Source organism: Alligator sinensis, unplaced genomic scaffold (assembly GCF_000455745.1).
Source record: "Alligator sinensis unplaced genomic scaffold, ASM45574v1 scaffold417_2, whole genome shotgun sequence".
Taxonomy (NCBI): Eukaryota; Metazoa; Chordata; order Crocodylia; family Alligatoridae; genus Alligator; species Alligator sinensis.
Genome location: NW_005842456.1, coordinates 261,162 through 276,804, shown reverse-complemented (window position 1 = coordinate 276,804; position 15,643 = coordinate 261,162). Strand labels below are relative to the sequence as shown.

Here is a 15,643-nt window from a genome sequence, read left to right as displayed (position 1 = left end):
TTTCCCTAATATCAGCACCCCCCAAAGTTGGGGTGTATGTATTAAGCAGGGAAGCTGATTTGTTGCCCAGTGTAGAAGCACCCTGGTTTGATTGCTGCTGTAAAGTACAGCAGCTGTGGTATTATTGTTCAGGCAGCTGAAGGGTCAGCAGACTTAATGGCTTAATATTCTTTACTCCACCAGTGTTAACTGTTGTTTCTCTTTTTTAATGGTCTCGACGTTCTACTTATCAAGCCAACATTTCTTAGGCCAATTTTACTGTCTGCTAGCTGTTCCTCAGCTCTTAATTTCAAAACCTATTTAGCACAAACTCTTTAGTTCTTTTCAAAATCATAGCTTCCCCTGTAGAGATGAGTCTTCAGCAGCATCTAAAGGTTTAGCTTTAGTTATGCAGGAAAAGAAGGATGAGTCAGCTGAAGATTAGGCTCTGTCCCTGTCCTATGCAGCCATAACTCTAGAAAAAATATGTTTTCTTTATTCTGCCTTTCAGAAGCAACATATTATATTTTGTGGTTATATGTGAGGAACTGTGATATTTTAAATGTTTATGTTTCAATATTTTTGGAAAAAAAAAATTTTACTTTAAGGAAATGAAACCATTTGAAACAATTGCAAAAGAGCTTTGATAGTCCAAATGTGTTTCTTAATTTTCTTTCTGCAAGAGATTTCAGCTTTTGATTCCAATTTGGAATGGGAACAACTTTTGAAATGCTGGGATTTCCCAAAGAACAGAAATTCCATTTTCTGACCAGGTCCAATTAGTGGGGTTTTATTCATATGTTAGCAACAGTATTTTGTTAAAAGAAAATAGTGCACAACAGAAGAAGTGGAAATAGCAGACAGTCCCACACTGGCACATATTACTGTCTTTGCTCTAACTAGAAAAGGGAAACATACCTGCATGTGAGAATGAGACTGACCAGTAAAAGTACACATGAAGGGCCACTTCTATCCTCAGATACATGGGGGCAGTTCACACAGGAGTTACACATGAACATCTGAAGAGACATATGTAAGTAGACCTGAGATTTAGTTTCTAAATAAATCAGCTTTGCAGTAATTTTCCAACTCACATAGGAAACCAGAGGCTTAATAAGGAGATAACCCTAATAATAATTGCCGTTTTTCACATCGACACAGAATATGGTAAAAGTTATATCATTCCCTTGCATACTATCCCTGCTAAGTTGTTTGCTGTGCCAACATTCCAATTGAATTTGGAAATATTTAGAAAATTTCTTTCTCTTCCTGAAAAATCAAAGTTAACTGTGGTTGAAACCAGTCTTATCTAGTATTACTTGAAAATTGATATTGTGCTTTTTAAACAACATAAAAAATCTTTAATTATCATCATGGCAGTGGGTTTAACTTAAGCCAGTTAATTTAAGCATAGTGGCTGTGTCTACATGTGCACTTAACTGCAGAGTTGACTAATTAGCTTGGAGTAAAGTGACACTATCTACACATGCAGTAAACTAATGTATGCTGTCATAAGATAGTACTGTCCCTAAGAGTACTACCTTATGGTCACAAAATTAGTTTGCTGTAATCTAATACCATTGCACGTGTAGATGGTGACACCAAAGCAAATTAGTCTACTGCACAGTTAAGCACGGATGTAGATGCACCCACGCAACACAATATACACAGAAATATTCTGCAAGCCAGTGCTGACAAGAGGGTGGGATAGAGCACTTCATTAATTTTTTTTCTTTTTCTGATTTCTCAGATAGGAAGCAGTGACAGCTGCTGCTATAGCACCTTCTATCTTCTGGTCTCAAAACACATTAAGAAAATTCACGAATCAGTCATCACAACACTGTCATACTCAATACTGGAACAAAAATGAATAAGAAAGTATAGTGAATTTTGTCACCAGCAGTTCCATCCTTTGTGTATCCTTTCCTTTGGCCCACAGAGAACCAGAATAATTGTCATTTCTCTTGTGCACTGACCATGATCCATAATTTTTTAGCTACAGAACACTGACATCTTGGCCAGTCCCTGCCTGCACAGTCTGCTGTTACTCTGGGAATTAGAATTGTTGGTTCATAAATTACCATAATTATTTTCATACCTGGGCTGTGGATAGTAGAAGCTTGGGATACTATGCCTGTGCACATTTAGAGAGGGAGTACCTCATATTACAGTTAAGCATGAATAGGAGATGGATCACATGTTCTTAGGGTTGCCAGCTCTGTTTCAATCTGTTCTGGGAGATTTCATTACATGACATAATGACATTAATGACTTTACATCAGGAAGGTAAATGCATATTACTATTACATTCTAAAAGTCCAGTAGACTACTGTATAATTCAGATTCAACATTTAATGTTTATTTTCATGAATGCCCTATCATTTATCTCTTGAGTGACTTTCAGCAGTCTCCTGGAGATTTATATCTAATTCCTGGAGACTCCAGGGCAATCCTGGAGGGTTGGCAATCCTAAAAGTGGGCTCATAGAGGACAGCCCCAAAAAGATATTGCAACATCAGATGCCCCAATGTGACAAGAAAGTGTTCTCTCACACACTTTTAATATCACTCCTTTCTTTATTGTGTTATGCAGAGTTCATGGCTGCTAATACACACACACACACACTTGTGTACACATGCACATAAACTGTATATTAAGATTTAATCGAATCAAAAGAAAAGGAATCCCAAGCCCTGTGTTTTGAAATCATCTTCCCATATGAAATATTCATTCCCACTTCTCCCAAACCAAGTTAAGCTTAAAGAATTTTGAGGCTGAGAAGTTTTTTCTGAAGTTACTAGACAGTCTTTAAATGTGGAGGACAGAAAAGACTGGAGGTCTTAAAACTCTAGGATGTTATAAACAGTGATGTCTGGTAATCATTCTGGAAAATGATAATGCAAAGCTCAGAAAAAATATATAAAAAGATGGATATATAATTTCCTTGGGGCTGGAAAGTTATTGAACAGATGGTTTAAGGGGATAGATAAACTTTCCTGGCTTTGCCTTCTAAAAACTTATGAAACCCTAAGACCACTTTGATACTGATGGAGAGAGGCCCATTTTGGATGCCTGTTATGTAACCAGCATGCATGTTTTGCTGTTTGAACAGTGTAAGAAAAATATGTTTATGTACATGCAGTACATTATTTGCAGGCCCTGATAATCAGTATATTTTAAGTGATACCTCCTTTTATAAAAGCATTTGATCACTTGGGGGAAATTTAAAATATTATATATGTTAGAACATGAATATATGTTCCTATCATAAAATCTCTGTTGAATGATGTGCAATTGTGTGGAGAGAAACATTCAGAACGGAGATCTTGGGAAACATTGGAAAACATTTATGGTTTTGCATATGGTCAGAGTGTCTTGGAAAGCACAGTAAAGCTGGAACTATATTACTGAGAGCAGCCTGTCCAAAGAGCTCTGAGAGGAACATTTTTCCAGAAAGCCTCTTTTCCATTTACAGATTTAGTGGATTCCATTAACCAGTTATAGGTTTACTCAAAAGCCCTTGCCTACACTGAGTATTTTCTTAACCCATTCTTCTGTAACATTACCATGAGTGCTACTCTCCTAGTGACAACAGCAGTGAGAGCTCTGATACAAACAAAGCACTAGCACCCATTTGCATGTTTGCTACCATGTGGCTTACCGTTACCCTCAGCAGAGTTGGGTGGGACAGTAGTAAAAGTGCCAGCCCCTTGCCTTCATTAGTGCTACCAACATTACTTGACATTTCTCACCACTACTTTAGTGCACTGCACTGCTCTGGCACTAAAGTAATGGTGAGAAATATTAAGCAAGTTCTTGTGGACACAGTGCAGTTTTGCACTCTGCAGAATGTACGTCAGGGAAGCTTAATCACAAATGTTTGTGCTTAATCTAGCAATGTTTGTACATCATCGCTAGAACTTTCCCACGGTTTCCCAGCTGCAGCTCTGGTCCATCCCAGCAGCAAACTGAACGCTGCTGTCGTGCAGGATGGAAACTGGCAGTAGGCAGTCGCACGTCCCCACTGTGAGAAAGAAAACAGCCTTATTTGGGGGTTACTTGCATCATCAGCAAAGATAGGTACAAATAAAATGGAGATGTGATTCCAGTCTGAAAATGACTATAAAAAACTATACCGTGGGGTGTAGTAGATAAGTTCTCTGAATTACGTTGTCCATCTTCATTGGGCTCAATTGATTAGACTGGCTGCTGGCGCTAGGAATTCAGCCTCAGATCTGAAAATCAAACTGTTTTTCACTGCTTGTTTCATCACCAATAATAAAGATTTTGCAACTAGGATTTATCTGACAAGTTTCTTCATGAGGCAGAATAGAATCCAGTTCAGTCTACTTGTGAATTAGGGCTTACTTCATAGACATATATATTTCTCTTCAAGTACAACACGCTTGTGTGGGGGTAGGGTGGCTTGCACCATTGCGTACCACCAGTCTGGGAGCCGCTCATGTGGCGGCTTGTCCAGTGGCTCTTGCCGCTGCTTCCGCTACTGGTACAGGAGGGCATGGGGTAGGGGCATGTGGTTCAGGATCTGTGCAGGGCAGACAACCTGGGGCTGTGCCGGATGAAAGGCACTGGGAGCAGGGGCTATGCCCCTACACTGCTTGGACAGCCAGTGCGTGGCTGGCATGAGACTGAGCCCCCGTACTGCCTCCAGACAAGTGGCATGCAGTTGATGGAGCTGGCCTGGCCACCCTGCACCTCCTGGATGAGCAGCAGCTTTGCTCCGGCTGGGCGAGCAGGGGACGTGCCTCCAGATCAGGGTGGGACTGGCAGAGGAGTAGGGGGTACGGGGGGGCTGCAGTGACGTGCCTCCAGATCAGGGTGGGACTGGCAGGGGAGTAGGGGGGACGGGGGGGCTGCAGAGAGTTTTTGGTTGGCACATGTCCATCCTTCCCCCAAGCCCTGCTGCCACTCCCCCAGCTGAGGCAAAGCCGCTGCTCATCCATGAGGCATGGGGAGACCAGGCCGCCTTTGGAATTGTGGAGTCCAATGTTGTCATTTCATTTTAAACACTGCAACTCTTTATAGTCAGGTATTGTTTCAAAGGCGAAAAGAAAGGTTAAGTCATCAAATCTTTGTAACATCTTATCCCATTTCCAAGCAAATGAGTACACAAATACCTTATTACTTTCCTACAATAATCACAATATTTATGCCCCATTTACTCTTATTGCACTGTGCTTTCCAGGAAAGAATGGTAAACCAGAGATTACCTAATTTGCCAACAGACTAGAAGCATTACCATCCTGAAGGAAATAAATACAACATTTTTTTCTGAGTTTGCAACCAGTTTCTTTAATGCCTGTACCCTAAAAAATATCTTTGGTCCAATATTTTTGCCAATCTGCTGTCTCAGTTCTATTACTGTTGAGGAGAGTAGGCAACAGCTCAAAGCTCTAGGTAATACTACAAATTAAGCTATTCTTATTATTTTCTGTTCTTCCAATATATGGAAACATTGATACTTGTAGAGTCTTTCTTGATGCCATGAGTGACAAAGACAAAGCTGGATTTTTGTGGTATCTTTTTATTGGACCCCTTATATAGTTGGGAGATGTTTGACAAACTTTTGGACATGCATTGCCCTTTCATAGGTCTAGGGTCCAATAAAAGATGTCTCAAAATACCACCCCTGTATACATTTTCTGGACCATCACAGCTATAACAGCACTATAATCCCTAAGGATAAAGCTGTCAGGTGATACTCACTCTAGGCACCCCAACCACTACTAACTACTGATCAGGATAGATAACAGCTGAAACAGGAGGCACGTGTATGCATCTTTCAAATTTGCCTCCGTAATTACTGGGCATTTGAGTCCCAATTCAGCAAGGTACTTAAGAACATGCTTAAGTGCAAGCACAGCAGTAACCCTGTTGACTTCATTAAGATTATTCATATGCTCATTGTGTGTGCATTTACACAAATTTGCTGAAATGAGGTTTTAGGGAGCTCTGCCTCTTTGTTATTTAGTCTCTTATTTCCGACTCGCGCTATCCAGGTGCACACCCACTAAAAGGAAATGCATCCTGCAGGATGTTTCCATTCCATGGGTGATTGTCCCAGTGTTTTGACCCTCTTTTATCTATCTGCTTTCCTAAATTCTCCCTACTTTCTCACTTGAATACAGTTTCTTAACTTCTTACTCTAAACCTCAGTTCATTATTAAACATCTGCTGCAAATCTGCTTCGATAATGACTGTGAACACATTCCCTTGGGATGAAAAGTATAAATGGTATGAGATAAATCTCTGATATTTTGACTGAGTATTAAGTTATCAGATGTTTGCAGTGTTACATGTAGATATTAAGGGAATCTAAAGGAGATAATTATTGTAGTACTCATTACCATACAGGGTAATGAGTACACAATGTACCAAGGAGTTAAACATACTGATGGCAGTTCCCTTATCTCTTCTTCAGCAAAAAAATCAGCATAGATAGAACTCTCTTAAACATATGTAGTAGTAATTCATTCTGAGTGGGATTTTTTATTTTATTTTTTATCTATGATGACTCTTTCCTACCTGTTCTCCCTGTCATTTCCTTTCAGGGCATATACTTTTACCATCTGCTGTGGGAGATCTTAAGCATCAGCCTCCCTATGTTGAACTTTAATTTTCCAAAGCAGGCAATGGAAAAATTATACAACCTCGCTGTTTCCAATTAGTTGTGAACTTCTGTTTATTCCTTCACCACAGGCATTTTTGTTTAGTTAGTAGTAGAAATTGTTAATCATAAAAATGTGCGTCTCCATGAGTAGTAGATCAGGAGAGCCTGCTCTTTGTCCTCTTGAACTCATACAGCCCTCTCTCCTTCATTTTAAGACACTTCTTCCCCCAAGCCTTACCTAATACTCACTGAAGTTAGTGCATGCACATGAGCCCTTAGCAAGGTACCAAAATGCACACATAGGTATGTGGCACGGGGCAGGTGGCAGGAGGTTTGACACCAGGAGATCCCAGCATTAAAAAAAAAACGCACCTAAAAAAAGTGGGGTGGTGCATGTGGTGACAGTGTGAGCTGCCCAAACCAGAGCCTGACTGGCTAGAGCCATACTCTGGCTGCTGTCCAGGCTCCCTGCTGCCAGATCACTGCTGCTGCAGCCCCTGGAGACTTCCAGGATACCAGATAATGCTGCTAGGGCCAGCATAGTGCTGGTCCCAGCTTCCCCTACCCCTTCCAGGACAACATGCCAGGCACCAGAGCATGCATGCATGGGCATTGCCTGGGGACAAGTAGCAGCGGCATATATTGTGCCACTGCTGTTTGTCCCTGGCGAAATGTATGTTCCTGCTCATGGGGATGCACCCATAAATGCTGTGTGTTTCCTCTGGCTGGATTATGAGCATTTCCCAAGTGGGTTTGCAAGAACCTGCAGGTTCCTTGCAGTTTGGGACAAGAGTTGAGGGGCAGGAGAGGAAGTGATTTGGAGGGTGACACCAGGAAGCTATATGGGCTTGGGGAATTTTGCAATAGCTCTGAGCATGCAGTATACCTCATGCCTGTAAGCAGCAGCACTGCAAAAACAATGCACTTAAGAATATAAAGCTCCAAGTTTACTATTGCACAGGGTCTGCATGAAATAGTGTTTACGTGAGATGAGTCCCCTATGAAAGGATGCTATATCCAAGGAAAGAAAATAACTTCTAGTGAACCCTTCTATTCTAAGAAGAGATTCATCTTGCTAATCTTGACAATAAGCCTGTGGCAGGTAGAAAAACCTTAGATAAGCTAAACACACAGTCAAATGTTGAGTAACCTAAAGCTCCTCTCACCAAATATGAATATTTTCAGTAGCATCTGGACATTTCTTGGAGACTGTCTATCTAAGTAATGACCAAGCCAACTGAGACTAAAATCTGACAAGGTCAAAACACAAGATGTTGTGGGAGGGTGACATGGGATACATACAGATGTTCAGGGAGGTTAGTGGGAGGTTATATTGTATTAAAAATGGCCACCTGATCTTAGTTTGCCGAGTGTGAACCTTACACTTAGATCCCTAGTTCAGTTGAGCTAAGTGTGAACTATACAGAAGTTCAGTAAAGTTATATTGGTCTAAAAATGACAAACCCAATCTAAGTTAATTGTATCTCGGAGGTAGTTTAATTTAGACTGGGTCCAATGAGCCTGATCTAACTGAACTTTTTTAGTTCCCAGTGCAACCCCAGGGCCGAGAAAGCCTAGTCAGTAGCCCCAGCCCTGGGGCTGTTTTTTCCCTCACCACCCCCTCCCCTCCCCAAGCACTGAGCTATTTTTAGCCCCTGGTCCCATTCTCACACCAAGATAGATGCTGTGAATCACCCAGCACCCCCACCCAAGCCTGCCAAATGCCCCATCCCACAAAATGCTCCCAGTGCTGGTTTTACCAGCATTTGCTGGTGCTGGGAGCCAAGACAGTAAGTTGGGATGAGGAAAGGCATGGGCGAGATCAGGGAGGGGTTTGTTTGCAGGGCGGGGGGTGTTCCTCTAGGGGTGGGGAGGATCTGGAGGGTTAAAAACAGTCTCTGGTCCTTGTGGTGGGAGAGACTCCCCCATTCCCCAAGCCCTCTCATGGATCCCACTAGCCCTCCTGACCCTACCAGACCCTTCTGGACCCCTCCAATCTCACCCCCACCCCCACAGACTCTGCTTGCTCCCCCGATCCCCTCAACCCCCAACGCCTTTGAGGATACCTGAAGGTAGGGAATGAAAGAGACAGATAATGAAAGAAAGAATGTGGACTTGGGAGATCAACATTCATTTAGGGTAAACCCATGCCATTGTTTCTTTAAAGGTTTCAGTCAGAGGCTTAGCTGGGCAAGGATCTGGTCTTGATTAGCTCCTTTTTTATATGCCTAAGGAATCCCGTTTTTCAAACAGCAGTTGCTGGAAAGAATAAAGCAGGAATTAGACTTTTCCTTTACATTGTTCTGTTTGCATAAGTGGCCAAATATGGCTGACCACTAAGGAAGCCTTCAGCAAAGCTGCAGAATGGAGGTTCTAGTATTGGTTACTATACTGGCGAGCACGAGGAGGTCATTGCTGGGGAATGACACTTGGGGAGAAGAACCAGAAAGAATGAGGGGGCAAATCAAGGATCTTTCTTCACCATTCTTTTATAGCTTTTGTATGCCCAGACTGATTTGCTGTGGGAGAGTTACTAGAGACAGTAGATTTGGCACAGGTCATGAAGGCTCCAAGCCAAAAGAGGTTCTATGCCAGCTAAAACCCTGGCTTTTTTTTTCTGCCCCCCCACCCCCTCTTCTACTTTCTTTGAAGGAAAGGGGGGAGAAAGTTACAATGAAAACCAGAGCACTGGGTTAATGAAGGCCATGCAGGCTACAGTAGACTGGAAAGCTGCACATGAGGCACTTCCTCTACCGTCTGGCACAGGGCTGCTGCTGCTGCTGCTACTACTACTCTAAGTACATAACTTGACAGCAAATAAGCAAGGAAAGAAAACTTTTTAAGAGATACCAATTAGGAAATGCGAGCTATGAATTTGTCAACTCGTTCGCTTCCCTTTTCTTCCATCTCACTCTTCTTTTCCTTAAGACGTTTTCAGTTCTCATCTATCTGTGAAAATATGCACCACCTACCTCATTAGGTTTTCGGAACTGGCTCACTTCATCTTTCCTGGCGTTGTTACTTAGGATGTGTTGGGGCCAAAGCTACTACAGTTATTTTTATGTGGTAATTGCTTAGGCTCCTTTTACTCAGTCATAGAGGAACACATTGAATGGCAACAAAAATGATCCATCTGTATTTAATGGCTTGTTTCAGAGCTCTGTGAAGTTGACATTGTATAATTGCAATTTAGGTGAGCTAAGCTTGTTCAGTTGTTCTTTAAAATGTAGCTGAAGATGATTGGGCCTGGCTCTGTGTGTGTGTTGAGTTCTGGTTGTTTCTTTTAAATGCAGAGAAATCCGCTATGTTAGGCTTGTATCCTCCACTCGTGTAAATAATCATAGCTCAGTTGAAAACAATGGAGCAGTGACAACTAACAGCATCTGAGGCTTTGTCCTTTTGTGTAAAATCTCTGAAGTTAGGGCTGGAGGAAGTTTTTGTGGTTCAGGGCTTTGGAAGAACTTTATCTGATTGTAAGACGTCCTCATCAGCCGTTCAAATCAAGCTGACCCATGTCTTGGCAAAGGAAGCCAAAAGAAAAATCAGTCAACTCCAACCAACATCTTTGATGAATAAAGGCTGAACACAGTCTGAATTGTAGTTAGTTAGTTATGAAGCACCTGTTCAGTAGAAACTGGCATTTATAATTCTGTATAATAAATATGCTTAATATTGTGTTGGAAAACAAGGTACAAAAACTTCCTAACAAAAACACAAGCAATCTAATACTGTGTCCATGTTTTAGTCTTCCATGGGCATGGCTATACCTCTGTTTTAGGTGACTCCAAAAATTGCCCTCAACTACCAGAAGCAACACAATCCTCTCTTTCTCTCCACGTTACCCTTCTGCTCCACACACTTCAAACATACAAAGGAAGCAGAAAAGGGGGCTGACAGATTTCTAAAAGAACTTCCCTGGAGAGCAACAGGACACTGAAACAGAGCCCTTCTAGAAATCGGTTTGCGCACTATTTGCCTCTCATTCTGTGTTTCTCATCACAGACAACAGATACGGTTAGTGGGATGCAGAAAGGCCTATGACAAATGGCCATCTTGCTTAGCTTTGGTGTGTGCACATTACAATTGGTGTGTGCACATTACACTTGCACAACACATTACAATGAGAAGGTGTGGTGGGGAGCTGAGTGGTGGGAAGCTCAGCCTTGAGACCTGATGATCTGTACAGCTTCTGCGGGGGAAACTAGACCAACAAAGCAGCACCTCAGAGAGATATTAATATAGTTGGCTGTCTGGAAGCGGGCTTAAGCAGCAGTGTAAATGGACTTTATGTATGTAGCCATAACTGCTATAGGCCAGACTTGAGCTTGTCCCTCACTTGGGCTCCTTTTTTGCATCTGTAGATTTTAGATATAAACAACTGTAAGGATAATTAAGGACACTTGGTTTCTAAATGTTTGCTTCCATCCAGAAATGCGGTACATGGCCGTCCAGGTGACTACAGGCCAAAAATTGCACCTCCAGTTTTACAGGTGCAAAAAAGGAAAGACATTTTTTCAACGTCTAGGAAGTACAGTACAATCTGAGTATAATTCATTCTTTTAACAATGCAACAACAGTTTAGTTTAATGAACACCTTTGTTTAATGAACTTTTCTCTTGGTCCTGTTGGTGTCTGTTACAGTGTTGGACAGACCTCGGAAGATTAGATTGTTCAGGTTGCATGTCTAGTTTAGTTAGGCACCTCAGTGTTCAGATGCTTATCTCAAACTTGGGCTGGACATCGGAGTAAGTGGTCTTGTGAGAGTTCTGATACTTTCTGTTTCCGATCAAGCTGAAAATACCACAAGGACGGCCTTTCTTTCACAGTACTTTGGCACTTCTGCTTCTTGTCCCAGCTGAGATCAGGAAGTGCAGAGGTGAACCAAATGAAAAATAAAATAAAATAATTGGGGGTGGGGAACAAAGTTAACTCAACTTTTATAACTTAAAAAGTTCATTCAACTTTTGTACCTTTAAAATAAAAAAGAAGCGTAGGGTTTTTTGGACATCAGGCAGAAGTCTGGGTCTTTATTCCTGCAGATAAAACAGTTCACCCCCTCCTAACAATGTACTGTTACTTTAAATGCAACTGCACAACTTACTCCAGTAATAGAAAAAGCAACAACAGCATAAAACAGTCATAATAAGCCAACTAAAATTATACCAACTTAGGATAAAACAATAACGCTCATCCTTCTCATGGAACTGCAACCATGTGTTATATGAATGTGGTGTATTACTGTATATCATCTATTTGTTTTCTTTGTTCTTAACCCCTTTGTTCCAAGGGTCAGGATATCCTGATGCTAAGCATTTGTGCAAAATAACATTACAACAACAATGGTAGAATACTTAGGAAGCAGTTCACTTTTTTTCAAGCCAGAGCCACCTGAAATTATTCAACAAATTATATTCAAGAGATTATATTCAACAAATATGTCAACATTATGGCATGGCAATCTACATTTAAAATAGCAATATTTGTTGAAGAATGTTACTGTCCCCATTTTGAGGTAGGAACAGTAACATAATCATGGCAGAAGATGCTAGAAGAGTGGAAATATCATGCTGCTCCTGCTGACATTGGCATAAGGAGGAAAAACTTGTGCATTCTGTTTTTTTATACTTAAGGATGTTAACTTTCAGTCCATTCCCTTGGAGCTTCTTCTATCTATGAAGGAAGATCCTGTTTGTTTGCCAGTTTATTTTTCCATCTGGAGGAGAGACAAAACACTGAACTTAACTTGGAGGAAAACAGATGTATTAACTATGAATATTACAAAAAAAAGTTGCATATGTATTAAAATTCCTATTAAAAGAACTTTCTGTGATTTGAAGATAAAGAGATAGGTGGTACAATCAGCAACCTTCCATCAGTTCTCTCCTGTATCCTGAACAAAACAATGGCTGAATGACAAAGCTGAAAAGGATAGAGATTAACAGGGTCAGATTGTATAAAAGCAGATCACAATTCCACATGAAATAAAACATCCTGCTGCTTGGGGCTATGAAGAAAAAGAGAAGGGATTGCTGTAACATCTGGCTAAACCTATAAACGTCCTGAAGTCTTCCAGTGCCCCCATTTGCATCAAAAGTGTTACAGAATAGATACAGTATGCCACCTTGCTTCTGCCTGTGTAAGAATTGTTCAAAACTATCACTAGAAGTGCTTATCTTGACTTAAAAAGTTGATGTTAAAGGTTAGTCTTCTCTGCACAATCTGTGAGTGATCCCTATTAACAACTAATGTCCTCAAATGAACTTATTCCTTCATTCAGGTGGAGCCCTGCAGCTAGCAGCCAAAATAATAAGACCACAGTAGGGGATCTCCCCACCCCTGGAAAACTGGAATTTCAACAACTTATTTTTCCCTTGCCAATTAAGCCCTGGCATCCTATCTTTTTTTTTTTCCCTTAATACTTTTTATGATTATTTTTCTTCAAAAAATGGAACTTAGTATGAGAGCTGTTTGTCAAGATTACACAACAGCACCAGACTTGTGAATGCAGATCTGACTGCTTTTCCTGATTCACTTCTTTCACAGTTAGCTTTGGAATGTGAATCAATGTTATTTCCCTTCCAGCTGAAGGGCAGCTGAGGTTACAAAAGGATTTGACTAATAGGCCAAAAAACCCTTTAGGTTTTCTGAGAACCAAATGACAGAGAGGAAGACGAATCAGGGTGGGCGGAGGGGGGTGGGGGGAAGCCTATTTAATTACATTACTGTGTAGATCAATTCAAACAGCTTTCTTAATATCTTCATCATAATGCAGTCATTAGTGGAAGGGAGAGATGGCCTTCTGCCAGCCTAGTCACAGAGAGGCAGCTGTGAACTGGTTCTGCCCAAGCTTCTCTCTGTTTACGGAGGGCTGCTCGAGACTGAAGGGCATGATTTGGTAAAGTGTTTCTCTTTAATAAGCCAGCAGCTGTTCACCTGATAGCACCTAATAACAAACCTGCAGATGAAAATGTTCCTTCACGGTGACTTCCAGCACCTGGCAGTTGGTTGATGTTCCCTGACAACCTACAAAAAGAGAAGAGACTGCGAAGAGAAAGAGAGAGGAAAAGAAAATACTTCACGGGCTTCTCCTACTGCTTCTTTTTCTTTCCTGCTGTTCTGGCGGTAGCCTGGGATTAATTAAGTGTTGTGAACTCCAAGTCTGAGAGAAAGGGGGATGCAGAGTTACACACGTCTCTGAGGACCAAGAGCTCCAGTAACTGTTTCAGATCACTTGCCAGTGGGAAACCTTGGCAATCACATCTCTCCATGGTATTTGTCCACAAGTAGTCGGGGCAGTGAAGCTACTATGGGGTTGAAGAAGCCGTTTCCTTAGCTGTGGGTGCTAATTCTTGTTTTAATTTTCCTTGATTGAAGACAGTCCCCAGTCCCATAACAGCAACAGTTTTTTCACGAGGGCACAGAACAGGATGCCTGTGCTAGATAGATTTTTTAACGCAACAGAGCTGGGCAGGCAGTGGAGGACCGGGGAAGAATTGATGCCCTTTCCCATGGGCAGTTTGCCCAGCTATCAGCAGGATACCCTAGCCTGGGAATTGCCTGAGATGATTAGGATGGTAAAGCTTGTTTGGAAATCTACGAGTGAGCTGCGAGGAACAAAGCAAAAAGGTATTTTGGAGAATGAAGATGCCCTGGGAAGCTTATCAGGTACATTTAATATAATCTGTGAAAGGTGTTGTTTTAGCTAATCTTGCTACCGGCTGGTCTCAAGCAGCTAAACTGTGTAGGGAGTGAAGCAGGGATTGAGAGAGAAATATGAAAATCTGGGACATAAGGCGATGACTGATGTATTAATATATTGAAAGACCGTATAGTAGCCTGACCAGACTCTACCTGACCACTCACTGGGGGGAGAGTCCTTGTTTTATGATAGGCAAATATAACAACAGGGCTATTTTCACCAGCATTCTTCACAGTAAACAACAAGCAAGTAGGTTTTATGCCTAGTTAATAAATCAACATGACAATTTTGTGAAGCGACTATAAAAAATATGTTTGTGGTATCTTTTTAAAAACTGGTGCCCTTATGGCGGGGATGGGGGAGGAGTGGGGAAGTGTTACTACCAGCAGTAACTCGGACAAATTGTCTTAAAATAATGTTCATGCAAGTCTACTCTTTCAAATTACTGCAGCATTTCTTTATAAGTGGAGTCACAAATTCAGATAAAACCTATAGGGTCTTGTGGATGGTCTTATGGATGTGGCATTGAACTGTTTCAGGAGAGTTGGCTCTGGTGCCCAGCTCTGCCACTGACTTTCTGGGTGATCTTGAGAAGAAAATAATTTTGGGGCCAGATTTTTAAAAGCATTTAGGCACCTAAGCAGACAGACAGGTGCTTACCAGGATTCTCAAAAACCCCTCAGTGGCTCATTTCAATTCAGCAAAGTTTTTAAACAGCTGCGTAACTTTCAAGAACACAGTTAGACTGATTGATTTAAACACCATGAAATCCAGTGAAAAGATTTTAATAGGCTTCAAGTGAACTCCTATGTGCCACTTTCCTATCTGTAAAATGGGCCTTTTTTCCATACATTTGTTAGTCTGGTCTGTTTAGACTGTAAGTTTTTCATGATTAAGAGGTGTGAACTTGGCACTGAGCAGGAAGACATGCTGATTATATCCAAGGCTTCATATATATGTGCTATGTATAATATACATCATAGGCAGTGCATGTGGGAAGGGGGGGCCCAGGGGGCATGTCTGCCCCCCCAGATTTCTGTGCTGATATCAGAGCATGGGGCTGTAGCCTGGCCAGAGCCAACAGTGAACAGCAACGGGGGTAGGGGCAGGGGTGGCAGCATAATGTTGTGCCCTCCACTGTCAACATCTTATGAGTCATCTATGATGTACGTAAAGAAACGAGACTGGAAGAGATCTCCTGGTTCATCAAGTCTAACTGCCTGCTGCCATGGGTAACCACATGTTCTAATCCCTTTAAAAATTTGATCAAGTTCCATCTTAAGAATAGTCATAGTTTTGTTCCCAGTGCTTTTATTGGAAGGCTGTTCCAAAAT

The 15,643-nt window shown here is 41.5% G+C and overlaps 1 protein-coding gene and 1 long non-coding RNA gene across 4 annotated transcripts in view; one reads left to right on the top strand and one right to left on the bottom strand.

Annotated features, from left to right (window-relative positions):
* Nucleotides 1-15,643, top strand: part of PDE7B (phosphodiesterase 7B) — a 316,789-nt gene that overhangs the window by 161,392 nt on the left and 139,754 nt on the right. For 2 of the 3 annotated variants that reach the window (XM_025212335.1, XM_025212337.1), the window contains exon 1: nucleotides 14,018-14,275. The exons of the other annotated variant lie outside the window; for it this stretch is intronic. In XM_025212335.1, coding sequence (XP_025068120.1) covers nucleotides 14,038-14,275 — 238 coding nt within the window. In that variant the 5' untranslated portion in view covers nucleotides 14,018-14,037. Of the gene's footprint in view, nucleotides 1-14,017; nucleotides 14,276-15,643 lie in introns of those variants that run through there. 3 annotated transcript variants of the gene reach the window in all.
* Nucleotides 11,208-13,687, bottom strand: LOC112551402. The gene is made up of 3 exons (XR_003095708.1): nucleotides 13,566-13,687; nucleotides 11,581-12,323; nucleotides 11,208-11,465 (listed from the first exon to the last, which is right to left on the bottom strand). It is a non-coding gene; the product is annotated as an uncharacterized LOC112551402 (long non-coding RNA).